This window comes from Microcebus murinus, chromosome 10 (assembly GCF_040939455.1).
Source record: "Microcebus murinus isolate Inina chromosome 10, M.murinus_Inina_mat1.0, whole genome shotgun sequence".
In the NCBI taxonomy this organism is placed as follows: domain Eukaryota; kingdom Metazoa; phylum Chordata; class Mammalia; order Primates; family Cheirogaleidae; genus Microcebus; species Microcebus murinus.
This window is the reverse complement of record NC_134113.1, coordinates 60383082-60396915: the sequence shown is the minus strand read 5'-3', so window position 1 is coordinate 60396915 and position 13834 is coordinate 60383082. Positions and strand designations below refer to the sequence as shown.

Sequence of the window (13834 nt, the reverse complement as noted above, 5' to 3'; positions counted from 1 at the left end):
AGGGTTAGGGAATAATGTAGAATTAGGCATTGTCTGCAAACTGACTTTATTCCCCTTTCCAGGAAAAAGACCTAGACATTGAGCAATTCGCAGCTCTGAAATGATCTTTAGGGTCAGCCTAGTGCTCTCTGAAGAAAACCCACCAAGCTTTGCTCAGCTCATGTGTCTGTCTTTATAGTGGAAAGGTCTGACTCACTTTTTTACCAGGCTGTAGATGGTGACCTTCTGTCTATATATAATACAAATGAAGATGGCTCAGCTTCATTATCTAAGTGCTTGGGGAACAGTGCAAAATGGATCGGGTCATCCTAGGAATAGCCAGTCTCTAAAAAATAATGGGTAAAAGATGGGAACACAACACCTGGGCAGTGGGAAAATATCACCTCATTGTTTCCTTTTAGATTTCAGGTGGATACATCTTTTCTCTTGTTCTTTGTGCTTCCCTGTCCTCCCCATGCAGACTGCAAAAGAGACAGAAGGCTAAGGTTTATGGGTGGGAGGAGAAACAATCCTACTCATCCCATGTCTCATTTGAGGAATTAAGGAGCTAAGGAAAAGGGCCAAATTAAACATTTTAAATCACTAGGTGTGGTGGACATGAGATAACACTTTCTGGGTTTTCTGGGTGTGCCCCTGAGTATTGCCCTATGTTTATAGTAAGGCCCCCCAAGGTGACTGCTGTTCAGTTTTTTTTTTTGAGACGGAGTCTTACTCTGTTGCCCAGCCTAGAGTGCCGTGGCATCAGCCTAGCTCACAGCAACCTCAGAGTACTGGGCTCAAGCAATCCTCCTGCTTCAGCCTCCTGAGTAGCTGGGACTACAGGCATGTGCCACCATGCCCAGCTAATTTATATATATGTATTTTTTTTTTAGCTGGCCAATTAATTTCTTTCTATTTTTAGTAGAGATGGCGTCTCACTCTTGCTCAGGCTGGTTTTGAACTCCTGACTTTAAAAGATCCACCCGCCTCAGCCTCCCAGAGTGCTAGGATTACAGGCATGAGCCACCGCGCCCGGGCTGCTGTTCAGTTTTATATTTGTTTTTATTTGTTTCTTTTTGAGACAGAGTCTCATTCTGTCACCCTGGCTAGAGTGCCATGGCGTCAGCCTAGCTCACAGCAACGTCAAACTCCTGGGCTCAAGCAATGCTACTGCCTCAGCCTTCCAAGTAGCTGGGACTACAAGCATGCGCCACCATGCCTGGCTAATTTTTTCTATATATATATATTTTTTGAGACAGGGTCTCGCTTTGTTGCCCAGGCTAGAGTGAGTACCATGGCATCAGCCTAGCTCACGGCAACCTCAAACTCCTGGGCTCAAGCAATCCTTCTGCTTCAGCCTCCCAAGTAGCTGGGACTACAGGCATGCGCCACCATGCCTGGATCATTTTTTCTATATATATTAGTTGGCTAATTAATTTCTTTCTATTTATAGTAGAGACAGGGTCTCACGCTTGCTCAGGCTGATCCATCTGCCTCGGCCTCCAGAGTGCCAGGATTATAGGCGTGAGTCACTGTGCCCGGCCTCAGTTTTTGTTTTTTTTTTTTTGAGACAGAGTCTCACTTTCTTGCCCAGGCTAGAGTGAGTGCCATGGCGTCATCCCAGCTCACGGCAACCTCAAACTCCTGGGCTCAAGTAATCCTCCTGCCTCAGCCTCCCGAGTAGCTGGGACTACAGGCACGTGCTACCATGCCCAGCTAATTTTTTCTGTATATATATTAGTTGGCCAATTAATTTCTTTCTATTTATAGTAGAGACAGGGTGTCGCTCTTGCTCAGGCTGGTTTCGAACTCCTGACCTCAAACAATCCGCCTGCCTCGGCCTCCCAGAGTGCTAGGATTACAGGCGAGAGCCACCTTGCCCAGCCTCGGCCTCAGTTTTATATTTGGATAGGAGTGGGAAAAGTAGAGCAGAGGAGTTCAAGTTGAGTTTTGTAATACTCAGTTTTAAAGCCAAAGAAGCCCCAAACAGGGTTGGTTAGCTCTTTCAAGTGAAGTTTGAAATTACATGGAAGTCTCAATTAACTATTCTGACTGGTATAGGGTGGCAAAAATGTAGAAGAGGCAGTGGCCAAGAGTCCCTGATGCATGCTGATCAAAAGAGCTCACTGATGTTTGCGCCAGAAGGATATTTTCAGGCTCCTCTGCTAATAAAGAATCTTGCTCTGATAATCCAATTTGGTAAGCCTCTCTCTTCTTCATGTGGAGGGCTTAGGGCAGGGGTGCTCTAGGACCTGGGAAATCTTGGAGCTGGAATGGAGTTGAGACATGATCTCCAATCTCTTGGTTTTTAACAGAAGAAACTAAGCCCAGAGTCACTTATCTGGTTAGCAACAGAAGTACGACAAGTAGAACCCAAGTTACTAGGCGAGGGTTCTTTCCACTAGAGCACAAAGTTAAACTTGCCACAGCTGGAAGGTTTGGGCCACTCTGCTTGCCTTCTTTCTTGGGTTATAAAATGAATGGTTTTTAGGTCTGCATCTTGGTGACCTAAAATACATCTTTGAACTGGAAACTTATAGCTAGGAGGAAAAATAATCCTCTTCCTCCTATGTCTTTTTTCAGAGATTATGGGCCTGAGAAAAATGCCAAAGTAGATGCTAAGTCTCTTTAAGGTAGAAACAGGGCACCTTGACCCAAGGACTACCCCAGCATATGTATTGCATCAGAGCCTACAAAGTGGATTCTACCTCAGGGACCAGGTCATTCATATCAGCGCTACCCTTTCTAAGATGCTTTTGTCTGATAAACCTTGAATCTCTCTCTCTGTTTCCAGAACAGAGTCCATAACTCTTCTAAGAGGAAGCAAATCAATCAGTCTGGAATTCAAAGTCTTCTCCAGCAGAGTCAAGAGACCTATAAAGAAAGGTAGTCCCTCTGCCTGTGGCATTGTCCACATTCACAGGGTTCCACTCTTATTTGTTCCTACAGAGTAAAATGATGCTAGAAATACCCGCCCAATAATAACTTCTCTTTCCTTGGTAATTTTGTGTGGGGATGGGGGGGGAGGGAGAAAGGGAGGGAGAGAGAGAGAGAGAGATGGCCAGTTTGGAGAAAATAATTCCTTTTTTTTTTGAGATTTTATAAAAAGTAGATTTATTTTTTATTTTTATTTTAGCGTATTAATGGGAGTACAAGTGTTAAGGTTACGTATATTGCCCGTGCCCCCCCACCCCAAAAATAATTCCTCTACGGATGTTGGGGTGTGTGTGTGTGGGTGTTGCGTAGGATAAAAGATGGGATAAGTTTCTCTCATGCTGGGAAGTACCAGCTGCAGATTTCAAACTAAGAGGAAATAAAGAAGAAACTTTCCATTGCATTTTCACTGGGAAAAAGGGTTTATTTCTGAGCCAAGTCCTGAAATATGCCTTACCCTTAACCTACTGAGAGGAAGAGGATTGCTCAGATGCTACAGCTGAACTAATTAACTGTACTCAGTGGGCAAAAAAGACATTATATTTTGTGTTTGAGACATTAACAGCCATTGACTAGGACAAGATATAATTCTGAAGCTGCCAAAATGAGGGCAGCTTCCACTACCCTGAGGCCCACCCCAGAAGCTCCAGTGAAATCTCTCCTGCTTCCCAATGGTAAGGCTATTTTCTTCTTTTAAGACTTTATTTTTATCTCAGGAGCCACTCATCTGACTGTTCTCATGACCCAAGGGGCTGTCTGGATTCTCTGGCTTTAGGCTGTTAGTTGGGAAGGCTGAAGTCCTCCTGTAAACCACAAAGCAAGATTTACTGACTGGCAGGCCTATGAGGAGGTGAGGGATTACTAGCTGTGCATTTCATACAACCCTACCAAACAAGACACTATGCTTTCAAAGACTGTCTGATTTGGCCTTTTATCTGGGCTTGTCTTCAGAATCTGAGTTATCTTAAGTGGAAATATTCTAGGTAGTCTGACAACTGTTTTTTATGCTTCCTAAGGATATGAACATATATGTACCTTCACCCAGGCAAAGCGAGCAAGTATCAGTAAGGGAAGACAGCCAGGCCTCAATGGTCATCTGGTAGGCCATGATGAAGGATCCAGAGCTAATGTGAACAAGTCAGGAATATACCATGCCCACTATTTTTTCTTTTTTTTTTGAGACAGAGTCTCACTTTCTTGCCCAGGCTAGAGTGAGTGCTGTGGCACCAGCCTAGCTCACAGCAACCTCAATCTCCTGGGCTCAAGTAATCCTACTGCCTCAGCCTCCCGGTTAGCTGGGACTACAGGCATGTGCCACCATGCCCGGCTAATTTTTTTTTTTTTTTTTTTTTTGAGACAGAGTCTTGCTTTGTTTCCCAGGCTAGAGTGAGTGCCGTGGCGTCAGCCTAGCTCACAGCAACCTCAGACTCCTGGCCTCAAGCAATCCTTCTGCCTCAGCCTCCTGAGTAGCTGGGACTACAGGTATACGCCACCATGCCTGGCTAATTTTATATATATATAATATATATAAATATATAATATATATATATTAGTTGGCCAATTAATTTCTTTCTATTTGTAGTAGAGACGGGGTCTCGCTCTTGCTCAGGCTGGTTTCCAACTCCTGACCTCAAGCAATCCACCCGCCTCGGCCTTCCAGAGTGCTAGGATTACAGGCATGAGCCACCGTGCCCGGCCTAATTTTTTCTCTATATATTTTTAGTTGGTCAATTAATTTCTTTCTATTTTTAGTAGAGACAGGGTCTCGCTCTTGCTCAGGTTGGTTTCGAACACCTGACCTTGAGCAGTCCACCTGCCTTGGCCTCCTAGAGTGCTAAGATTATAGGCGTGAACCACCACGCCCAGCCCCATGCCCACTATTGATGCTTTCCGGACTCAGGCTGGGTAAAGAGGCACAGCAGGAGCTACCACAATAGACAGTTTTGCTTATGAGAGGAGGAAATGGGGTGAAAAAAGGTATGCAAAAAAATTTTCCTGGAAGCAGAGTTAGCTGCTTGGAGGGGGAATGGGGTACCTTATTTCATAAACATCTCATATCTAAAAGCCTACATTCCATTAAACATTCCACTGTCCCCAGACAGGACAATTCACAATTAAAAAAAAATAAAGCATAGAAATCAAATTAAAGTTCAAAAAGTGAGAATCCAAAGTCTGTAGCAGACAAGGGGTAAGGAAATAACTGCGGCTGGGTCTTTGTGAAGAGGTACATGGAGGACTGTTTAAATATTCAGGAAGAGGCAGCCCGCTTCCCAAGTTTGTAGTTGCCATCCAGATGCCTGCCTAGGGTTGTCTCTTGCATTTTTTTTCTTAGAGCTCATACGCATTGAATCTTCCTTACCAACCTTGCTTATATCTCCCCACCCTACACAGTACCCCAGATAGCACTTCTCACTCCATCTTAAGTTTCTTCTCTACCACGTTTCTCCCACTCTGCTGTTTGCTTCCTATATCTTCTCACCTAGGCCTACTTTTTTCTCTCAAGCCTTTTCGATCCAACCCCCGGGTGCCTCACTTTTCTTGTTCAGGTACCCTCTCTACTGCTCCTGTTCCTCTGTTCTACCCCAGCCATAGCCCCACGGAGGAGCCTCGCGCATGCCAACTCCTGCCTGTCCTCAGCTTTCTGCCTTGATCCGTCTCCCGCCTTTTTAGGGCGCCCAGATCCCTGTTACCTCCTTCTCAATACTGGGGCATCAGGCCAAACTCCCCCCGGCCAGCTTCCGCCCCTTGGGCCCCAACCTACCCCTCGCCCCTCTCCCAGCCAGCTCCCGCCCCCATCCCCGTCCCCGTCTCCCCTCACTTCACGCCCTAGCCCCTCAGGCCCCGCCCCCGCTACCGAGGCCCCGCCCCCGCTTTGCTCAAGCCCCGCCCCTCACTCACCTGAGGCGTCTCCGCGCGCGCACGCGTAGGCTGTGAGGGGTGGGGAAGAGGGGACGGTGATGGGGAAAGGGGGGCGGATTGGCGGGGGTCCCCCACTCTGGCCCGGGTGGCCCAGTGCGGGGGGAGTGGGGTCACTGAGGCGGCGGCAGCCAGGCCGCAGCCAAGACCCGGGCGCTCATCGGCGGCGGCGGCTCCATCTCCATCAGCGGCTTCACCTGAGGAGGGACCTGACCCCCCCCACGTTCCCCCCCATCACAGCCGTCCCCCCCTCCCCCTAACAACTTCCGGTCCCACTACCAGGCGACAGGCGGCGTGGCCGAACACCGAGCGCCCCCAAGCCGGGGAGACTGCTGGGGAAAAAAGAGAGAGGAAGCTAGGGGAAAGTAGCCGAGCGCCGAAAGATTCAAGTCCAAAAGGCGCTGTTGCTTGCAAAGGGTAACTCAAAGACTACCCCTTCAGCTGCATCTAATTTGTAAACTAAGTACACACAGGACGCCCCACGTGCCCTGGCACGTCCGCTCCTAGTGCCAAGTTTTGTTCCTGTACCTCCTAAGACAATGTTGATTTTAACCTCTTAGCATTCTATGCCTTTCCTGCCAAGTACATAGGAACTGGGGGAAGATTTGGGCGTACCAAATTTTTTATCATCTCCTCTTTGGGGGTATCTTGAGGTCAATCACCTAGGCATTGCTGCATATGCTAACAAACCTCAGAGAAGGAAGCTCCATTTCTTTACTTCCAGAGCCTGCTTCCATTCTCCTCCCTCCACCTTTTGTTTTGGGCTAGTCTCCGCTCATCCCACTACCAATGTAACCTCCCTCCTGCAATATGTTCATTACCCAGGCGCAAGAGGCCCCAGAATCATATCTTAAAGAAACACTTTATTGATGTGTTTAGAAAATTAGAGCTATAAAGGAAAAGGATTGCATTCCTTGCTCTCCTCACAACTCTCTAGCAATCAGAGAAGCAGTAGAGAGTAGCATATAACTAACTATTAATACTTTTCTTACACATGCGACACACATTCTCTGAAGAATCTAAGAAGAAAAGCAAAACAAGGCCTTGATGGTGATAGTGGAGGTGGGGTGGGCAGAGAAACTAGTGCTTGTCTCCAAAATTACTTTTTTCACTTCTAGCCCCCTGTTCCAACAGCTGCCACCTCCTGGAACAGGGTAGAGGCCAGGAGAGGTATGTAACATAGTATCCAAGGAGGGAGGTTTTCTGGGTGGAAATTTGCAATGTGTGAACCTAAGTATGGCTTAGGAAGGCCATACCTAAGAAGTAGAGAAGTGGGAAAGGTTTTTCTGAGGCAGTGAGGCCAAAAAGTTGGGGGAAAGGGCTGAGGTGTTTCTGGGGTGTAGATGGATCTATTCCGTACTCTCATGAGGCCACATGGACATGGACACGATGCCAGGCAGTGCTGAGCACACCTCGCAGGTTCCAGATTGGGGCCACGGTGTCTGGCTGGACGTTGTAACTGTCATCCACAGCCTTACAAATAATGTTCAATTCCTTCTGCCCAGCTGGTACAGTGGCTTGCAGTTGCCATAGACGCCAGGCCCACGCCTTCCTGGGGCGCTGTTCCTCTCCATTCAGCTCAGCTGCCTGCCAGGTTAGGCCTCCATCCAGAGACACATCCACCCGGATCACAGCTCTGCCACCACCACTCCATGCGTAGCCCTTGATGGTCACCTCCCCTGACTCTACAGTCTCCCCATCCTGGGGCTCCGTGATGGCCGACTGAACAGGAAGTTCCTGAATAGATGGAGCTGAGTCAAAATCTACAGTGTCCCAGTCCACAGATGGAGAGAAGCCTTTGTAATCTCGCCGCTGCCAGTGGCTGTAACTTTCCTCTGTCTCCACACTCACTCTGCCCAGCCATTTAACATGGCGGGCACCCACCACACCAGGAACCACCACCCGCACAGGGAAGCCATGGTCACGAGGCAGAGGCTGCCCATTCATCTCATATGCCAGCAGGACCTCAGCTTCAGGGTCCATGGCCCGAGCCAGAGGGATAGATGCTCCATAGGTAGTCCCAGTGGGGTCTGAGTCCAGTCCCTCAAAGCAGACGTGGGCCTCGGTTTCACACAGTTTGTGACCAGCCTGGGCTAACACATCACAGAGCCGTGCCCCAGCCCAGCGTGCAGTGCTGATGGCCCCTGTCCTCCACTCCAGACCCTTTACTTCTTTGACCTGAGACATCTCAGAGCGCCGGTTACCAGCACACTGTAGAGTGACTGTGATCTCATGCTTAGGAAACTTGTACAAGTCATCCAGGGACAGAGATAATGACTTACTCCCAGGACCCCCTACTACATGCAAACGATAGGTGTCTGGGTCCAGGTTAGGTACAGGCAGATGGTTCCGGGTAAAGAAGATAGGATTGGGTGTGATGTAGTTTTCTGTCAGCAGCTCAGGGGGAGGCTCTGCATTAAAGGGGCGTTGGCTGTTGACCTTCAGGGCTGGGTGACGTATAGGATCATCAGCATAAGGGTCCGAGGTCTCCAAGGTGGAGGGTACCTTTTCTTCAGGGTTCAGCTCCCCAATCTTGTACTGAGCCAGTAACTCACGCACATGAGACTGGTTGTGAACAGCATAGAGGGCCCAGAAGGGCTCTAGGGGACCCCCAGCTGCTAGCATCAGCTTTGATGGACCTCCTGGGTGTAGGCCCACAAATTCTGTGACATCAAAGACCTCATAGCCCAGAGTCACCCATATCCCAGTCTCAGGGCTCGTGTGGGAACTCACTTCCTCCTTGGTGTATATTCGTGGTGACTCCTGAGCAGCCTGCAGGTAGGGAAAGTGGTGAGGCAAAATGAAACAGAATAATAAGTAATTGGCTGGGCACAGTGGCTCACACCTGTAATCCCAGCACTTTGGGAGGCTGAGGTGGGAGGATCGCTTGAGGCCAGGAAATGGAGATCAGCCTGGACAACATAGTGAGACCCCATCTCTATAAAACAGAAAAATCAGACAGGTGTGGTAGCAAGTGCCTGTAGTTCCAGCTACTCAAGAGGTTAAGGCAGGCAGATCGCTTGAGCCAAGGAGTTTGAGGTTGCAGCAAGCTATGATGATGCCACTGCATTCCAGCCAGTGACATCTGGGTGACAGAGCGAGACAAAAAAAAAAAAAAGAAGAAATCACTCTAGCTCACCCTGACCAAACCCACAGTCTAGACCACTGGGAACTGAAGGTGGCAGATTCCATCTCTACTCTACATGAAGACAGTGTCACCATGAGCTCTGTGGTAACAGCAAGAACATAGATCACAGCCTGGGTTGCCTCTGGAGCTTATTAGGACTCCTTAGTTCTCACAATGAAGCCCTTTCCCTACTTACCCTACACCGATGGTCATGATAGGCCAACACTGCACCGAGACCTAGTAGGGTCCCCATGACTCTCCATCCCCCAGTGCCAGAGTTATCACCAGAGAAGGTGAGGCTGGGGCGCTGGGGCTGAAATGAATCATTTGTAGAGCAGGCCCGAATGCAGAGCCTTGAGGGGGTTGACCTGAGTCTGGAAGAGAGAGAGGTCTTCTTAGTTGCACATAGGGTCATATGAAAGGGCCAGTGAACACCTGAGGTCTACCTCTCCCTGGTTGGCCATTGTATCCTTTCTGAAACTTAGTTTCTCCAGGGATTTGGTGGGACAATTGGGATCTAGCTTTGCCTTTTCTACCAGGTAGTTCTCTCAACTATCTCCCTTTTATCTGGTATCATAAAGATATGGTATCATAAACATACTGAGGGTAGGAGATAAGAGCTAGGAGGCAAGTCCTGGGATGGGAGGGCCTACCTGCAGGCCTGTCGGAGCCCGGAGACCATAGCTTTGTGGATCAGCAGCATTGTGGCAGACCTGTAGGAGGAAGATTCTGGGATCAAGATAGGAAGACCAGCCTGGGCGTGGTGGCTCACGCCTGTAATCCTAGCACTCTGGGAGGCTGAGGCAGGAGGATTGTTCAAGGTCAGGAGTTTGAAGCCAGCCTGAGCAAGAGTGAGACCCCTGTCTCTACTAAAAATAGAAAGAAATTAATTGGCCAACTAAAAATATATATAGAAAAAATTAGTCGGGCATGGTGGTGCATGCCTGTAGTCCCAGCCACTCGGGAGGCGAGAGCAGGACTGCTTGAACCCAGGAGTTTGAGGTTGCTGTGAGCTAGGCTGATGCCATGGCACTCTAGCCTGGGCAACAGAGTGAGACTTTGTCTCCAAAAAAAAAAAAAAAAAAAAAAAAGAAAAAGAAAAAAAGGAAATTAATTGGCCAACTAAAAATACATAGAAAAAATTAGCCGGGCATGGTAGCACATGCCTGTAGTTCCAGTTACTCAGGAGGCTGAGGCAGGAGGATTGCTTGAGCCCAGGAGTTTGAGGTTGCTGTGAGATAGGCTGATGCCACGGCACTCTAGCCCTGGCAACACAGTGAGACTCTGTCTCAAAAAAAAAAAAAAAAAGAAAAGAAAAAGAAAAAAAGGAAATTAATTGGCCAACTAAAAATACATAGAAAAAATTAGCCGGGCATGGTAGCACATGCCTGTAGTTCCAGTTACTCAGGAGGCTGAGGCAGGAGGATTGCTTGAGCCCAGGAGTTTGAGGTTGCTGTGAGATAGGCTGATGCCACGGCACTCTAGCCCTGGCAACACAGTGAGACTCTGTCTCAAAAAAACAAAAACAAAAAAAAAAACGTGAAAAGAACAGCCTAATTAAGTGAAGAAGCCAGATTCTGGAGGCAAACTATCTTGGGTTTGTGAAACCGGATCCTGCCATTTATTAACCAGCCCTATTCCCTGGGCAACATACCAAGTGTCTCTGAACTTGCATCCTCATCTGTGAAATGAGATTTAGCTAATAGAGTTGGTATGAAGAGTAAGCAAGTACAGTAGTCCCCCCTTATCTGCTGGAGATAAGTTCCAAGACTACTAGTGGGTACCCAGTGGATGGTACCAAACTCTCTCTATATTATGTTTTTCCGTATACATACCTGTGATACATTCTGTATACGTATATGTGATATCACATACCTGTGATAAATTATGCACAGTAAGATTAACAATAACTAATAATAATATAGGCCAGGCAAGGTGGCTCACGCCTATAATCCTAGCACTCTGGGAGGCCGAGGATTGCTCCAGGTCAGGAGTTTGAAACCAGCCTGGGCAAGAGTGAGACCCTGTCTCTACTATAAACAGAAAGAAATTAATTGGCCAACTAATATATATAGAAAAAATTAGCTGGGCATGGTGGCGCATGCCTGTAGTCCCAGCTACTTGGGAGGCTGAGGCAGAAGGATTGCTTGAGCCCAGGAGTTTGAGGTTGCTTTGAGCGAGGCTGACGCCATGGCACTCACTCTAGCCTGGGCAACAAAGCGAGACTCTGTCTCCAAAAAAAAAACAAAACCAAAAAACCAAACAAAGAACAACCAAAAAACAAATAAAATAGAACAAGTATAACATTATACTATAAAGTTATGTAAATGTGGTCTCTCTTTCAAAATATCTTATTTGGCCAGCCGGTGGCTCACGCCTTAATCCTAGCACTCTGGGAGGCTGAGGCGGGCGGATCGCTAGAGGTCAGGAGTTTGAAACCAGCCTGAGCAAGAGCGAGACCCCGTCTCTACTAAAAATAGAAAAAAATAATTGGCCAACTAAAAATATATAGAAAAAATTAGCCGGGCATGGTGACGCCTTCCTGTAGTCCCAACTACTCGGGAGGCTAAGGCAGAAAGAATTGCTTGAGCCCAGGAGTTTGAGGTTGCTGTGAACTAGACTGATGCCACACCACTCTAGCCTGGGCAGCACAGTGAGACTCTCTCAAAAAAACAAAACAAAACAAAACAAATCTCAAAATATCTTATTGTACTGTATTCACCTATTTTCCAAGTGGTTGACCATGGGTAACTGAAACTGAGGAAAGTGAAACCTCAGTAAGGGGTACTATTCTAATAACATTGTCTTGAAGGCCTTTTGGTCCCCTCTTCTCCCTCCACCCACCCTAAAAAAAAATTGAACCCAGCTGGGAACTGGACCCCAGCCAGGGACCCCCAATCAGAATCTTGTCTATGCCACTGTAGTGAGCTGAAGCAATTGAGGAATTAATGGCCAGGGTGTCTGGGGATGGAGAGAAGAGGGAAGGTAATTTTTCTGCTCTCTGCTCTGCGAGTTTCTTTCTCACAGCAATGGGCTGAGCACTGACCCAGGAGGGGCAAAGTGGCCAAAGTGAGGAGAGGTAAGAAGTGTCCCAACTGCTAATGAGATGCTGGAGAACAACTGTGTGGGAGTGGGTGGGTCGTGGATCACAGTGAGGCAGAGAACCCACCTGGGAGACGGGATTAGGAGCAGTCTTCACTTTACCCCTGGGCTTTAGGAGCTTCCCTCTCCCTGCCACCTACCTCAATCCCAGCAGCCTCCTTGAAGTAGACTGGAGCAGTGCAGGTAGGGCTGACTCGCGGGTGAGCTCGGTCAGCTCAGAATCCCAGGTTTGGGAGGGGGGACCTTTTGCTGCAATACAGAAATGCCACCGTTGGTGCAGGTGGTAGCCCCTGAATCCCGAGGGGGCACTCTGGATAGGCGGATATGTCTGGCATCCAGGCACAAGCAGCAGGCCCTATGCCACTGTCCCAGCAGCTAGCACAAGATGGTATTGCAGCAACACCTCAGGACCCTAAGAGCACCCAGGTGGCAGGAACGGAGGCAAGTACTGGTAGTTTTGTTGTCCTTGAGATTCGGAGCACTGCTGGGTGCTAAAGCCCTCTGCGCCGCCCAGCCAGACTGTCTTTTTTTTAAGACAGTCTCGGTCTGTCGTCCTGGCTACCAGACCTTCCTCCTCCTCTTCTCTCCCCCACCCTCAGCCCGCTTACCCGGTTCAGCGTTCTGACTGTTCCGCGTCCTCACTAACGCAGTTTCATCCCCTACGCCAGTGCTCGCAAAGGGGCGGGGCCAGCGCCGAGGTGTCTGGTCGGAGGAAGGAACACTCACGCCCCTCAGCTAGTCTCCCATCCATTGGCCGGCCGCGGGCCGCCTCCCAGCTGCTGTGCCCACCCGCTGGAACCGAGGCAGACGGGGCCCCACGAGGGCTTTGAGCTGAGACTGCCTCTTTTTGCTATCACTCTCGATAGACAGCCGTTGCGTTGATTATAGCCCCGGTGCTCAAGGAATGGGATGCCCACTGATGTTCGGAACTCGGGCAGTGGAAGGTGAGGACTCCAAAACTTGCGCTGAGAGCGGGGAGACCTGGAGACGCCCCCGCCCCGCCCCTACAGCCGGCGGGCGGGAGGCTGAGAGGGAGGAGGTGCGTTCCCTGGCGGAGGCCTAGGGATACAGCCGAGTTTCTCCTGGCGGGGGTGAGCTCCGCTTCTACCGTTTTTTGACCAGTGTCTGTGTTGCAACTACAATAACCCTGTTTGTCTTTTAGGGAAAGCAAGGTCAATCGCCCAGTTCTCATAACCAGGAGTGAGAGCAGAAATGAAACCTAAAATAGTGGTTCCAAGAATTCGAGATTCCTTGAATTAGTCGAATCTCTCCCCAAATTATAGAACCAACAATGAATAGCATCTTTTACTTTGCGGAGTCATTAAAAACAGTCGCCCTTTACCAAGAGCAATGATAGTTTAACACCCCAAAGTATGAAGGTTGTAATCTCTTATCTCCAAGAAAGGGACACCAATAGAATAAATTTTCTATTATCCTTTTGTCATTTGGCGCAGGACTAAAAATTTATCAAACCTAGGGTCTGATCGTGGGCAAACGTGTCCATACACTGCCCTCTAGAGACCGGAGGGTTGAGCTACGTTTTTTTTTTTTTTTTTTTAATATTTTAAGACAGTGTCGTCCTGGCTAGTGCAGTGAAATCATCATAGCTCATTGCAACCTCCAATTCGTGGGATCAAGTGACTCTCTTGCCTCAGCTTCCTGAATGGCTGGGACTACGGGCAGGCCACCACGCCCGGCTAATTTTTTTCTATTTTTTTTATTAGAGACGGGTCTCGCTCTGGCTCAGGCTGATCTCAACTCCTGACCTGAGCAATC

General features: G+C 48.5%; 1 protein-coding gene and 1 long non-coding RNA gene across 3 annotated transcripts in view; one reads left to right on the top strand and one right to left on the bottom strand.

Annotated features, from left to right (window-relative positions):
- Positions 1-13834, top strand: part of LOC142873373 (uncharacterized) — a 51952-nt gene that overhangs the window by 19893 nt on the left and 18225 nt on the right. The window contains exons 3-5 of the long non-coding RNA XR_012921449.1: positions 2041-2178; positions 2774-2865; positions 3630-3763. This is a non-coding gene — a long non-coding RNA (uncharacterized LOC142873373). The remainder of the gene's footprint in view (positions 1-2040; positions 2179-2773; positions 2866-3629; positions 3764-13834) is intronic.
- Positions 6680-13144, bottom strand: SUOX (sulfite oxidase). 2 transcript variants are annotated; one of them, XM_012753139.3, is made up of 5 exons: positions 12667-13144; positions 12199-12307; positions 9610-9669; positions 9153-9330; positions 6680-8601 (listed from the first exon to the last, which is right to left on the bottom strand). In XM_012753139.3, exons 3-5 carry the CDS (start codon positions 9657-9659, stop codon positions 7192-7194), a joined length of 1638 nt encoding a protein of 545 aa, XP_012608593.1. In that variant the 5' UTR covers positions 9660-9669; positions 12199-12307; positions 12667-13144; the 3' UTR covers positions 6680-7191. The 2 variants fall into 2 exon arrangements, with proteins under 2 accessions (XP_012608593.1, XP_075863467.1); XM_076007352.1 differs by lacking the exon at positions 12667-13144 and having other exon boundaries at positions 12199-12659.

What these genes read in the sequence shown, in the direction of transcription:
- SUOX (XM_012753139.3), bottom strand. Translation starts at nt 9,659, where the DNA reads ATGCTGCTGATCCACAAAGCTATGGTCTCCGGGCTCCGACAGGCCTGC. An exon ending in GGGCTCCGACAGGCCTGCAG is followed by an intron (nt 9,331 to 9,609) that starts GTAGGCCCTCCC and finishes TCTCTCTTCCAG; the next exon opens with ACTCAGGTCAACCCCCTCAA. An exon ending in ATCATGACCATCGGTGTAGG is followed by an intron (nt 8,602 to 9,152) that starts GTAAGTAGGGAA and finishes CCCTACCTGCAG; the next exon opens with GCTGCTCAGGAGTCACCACG.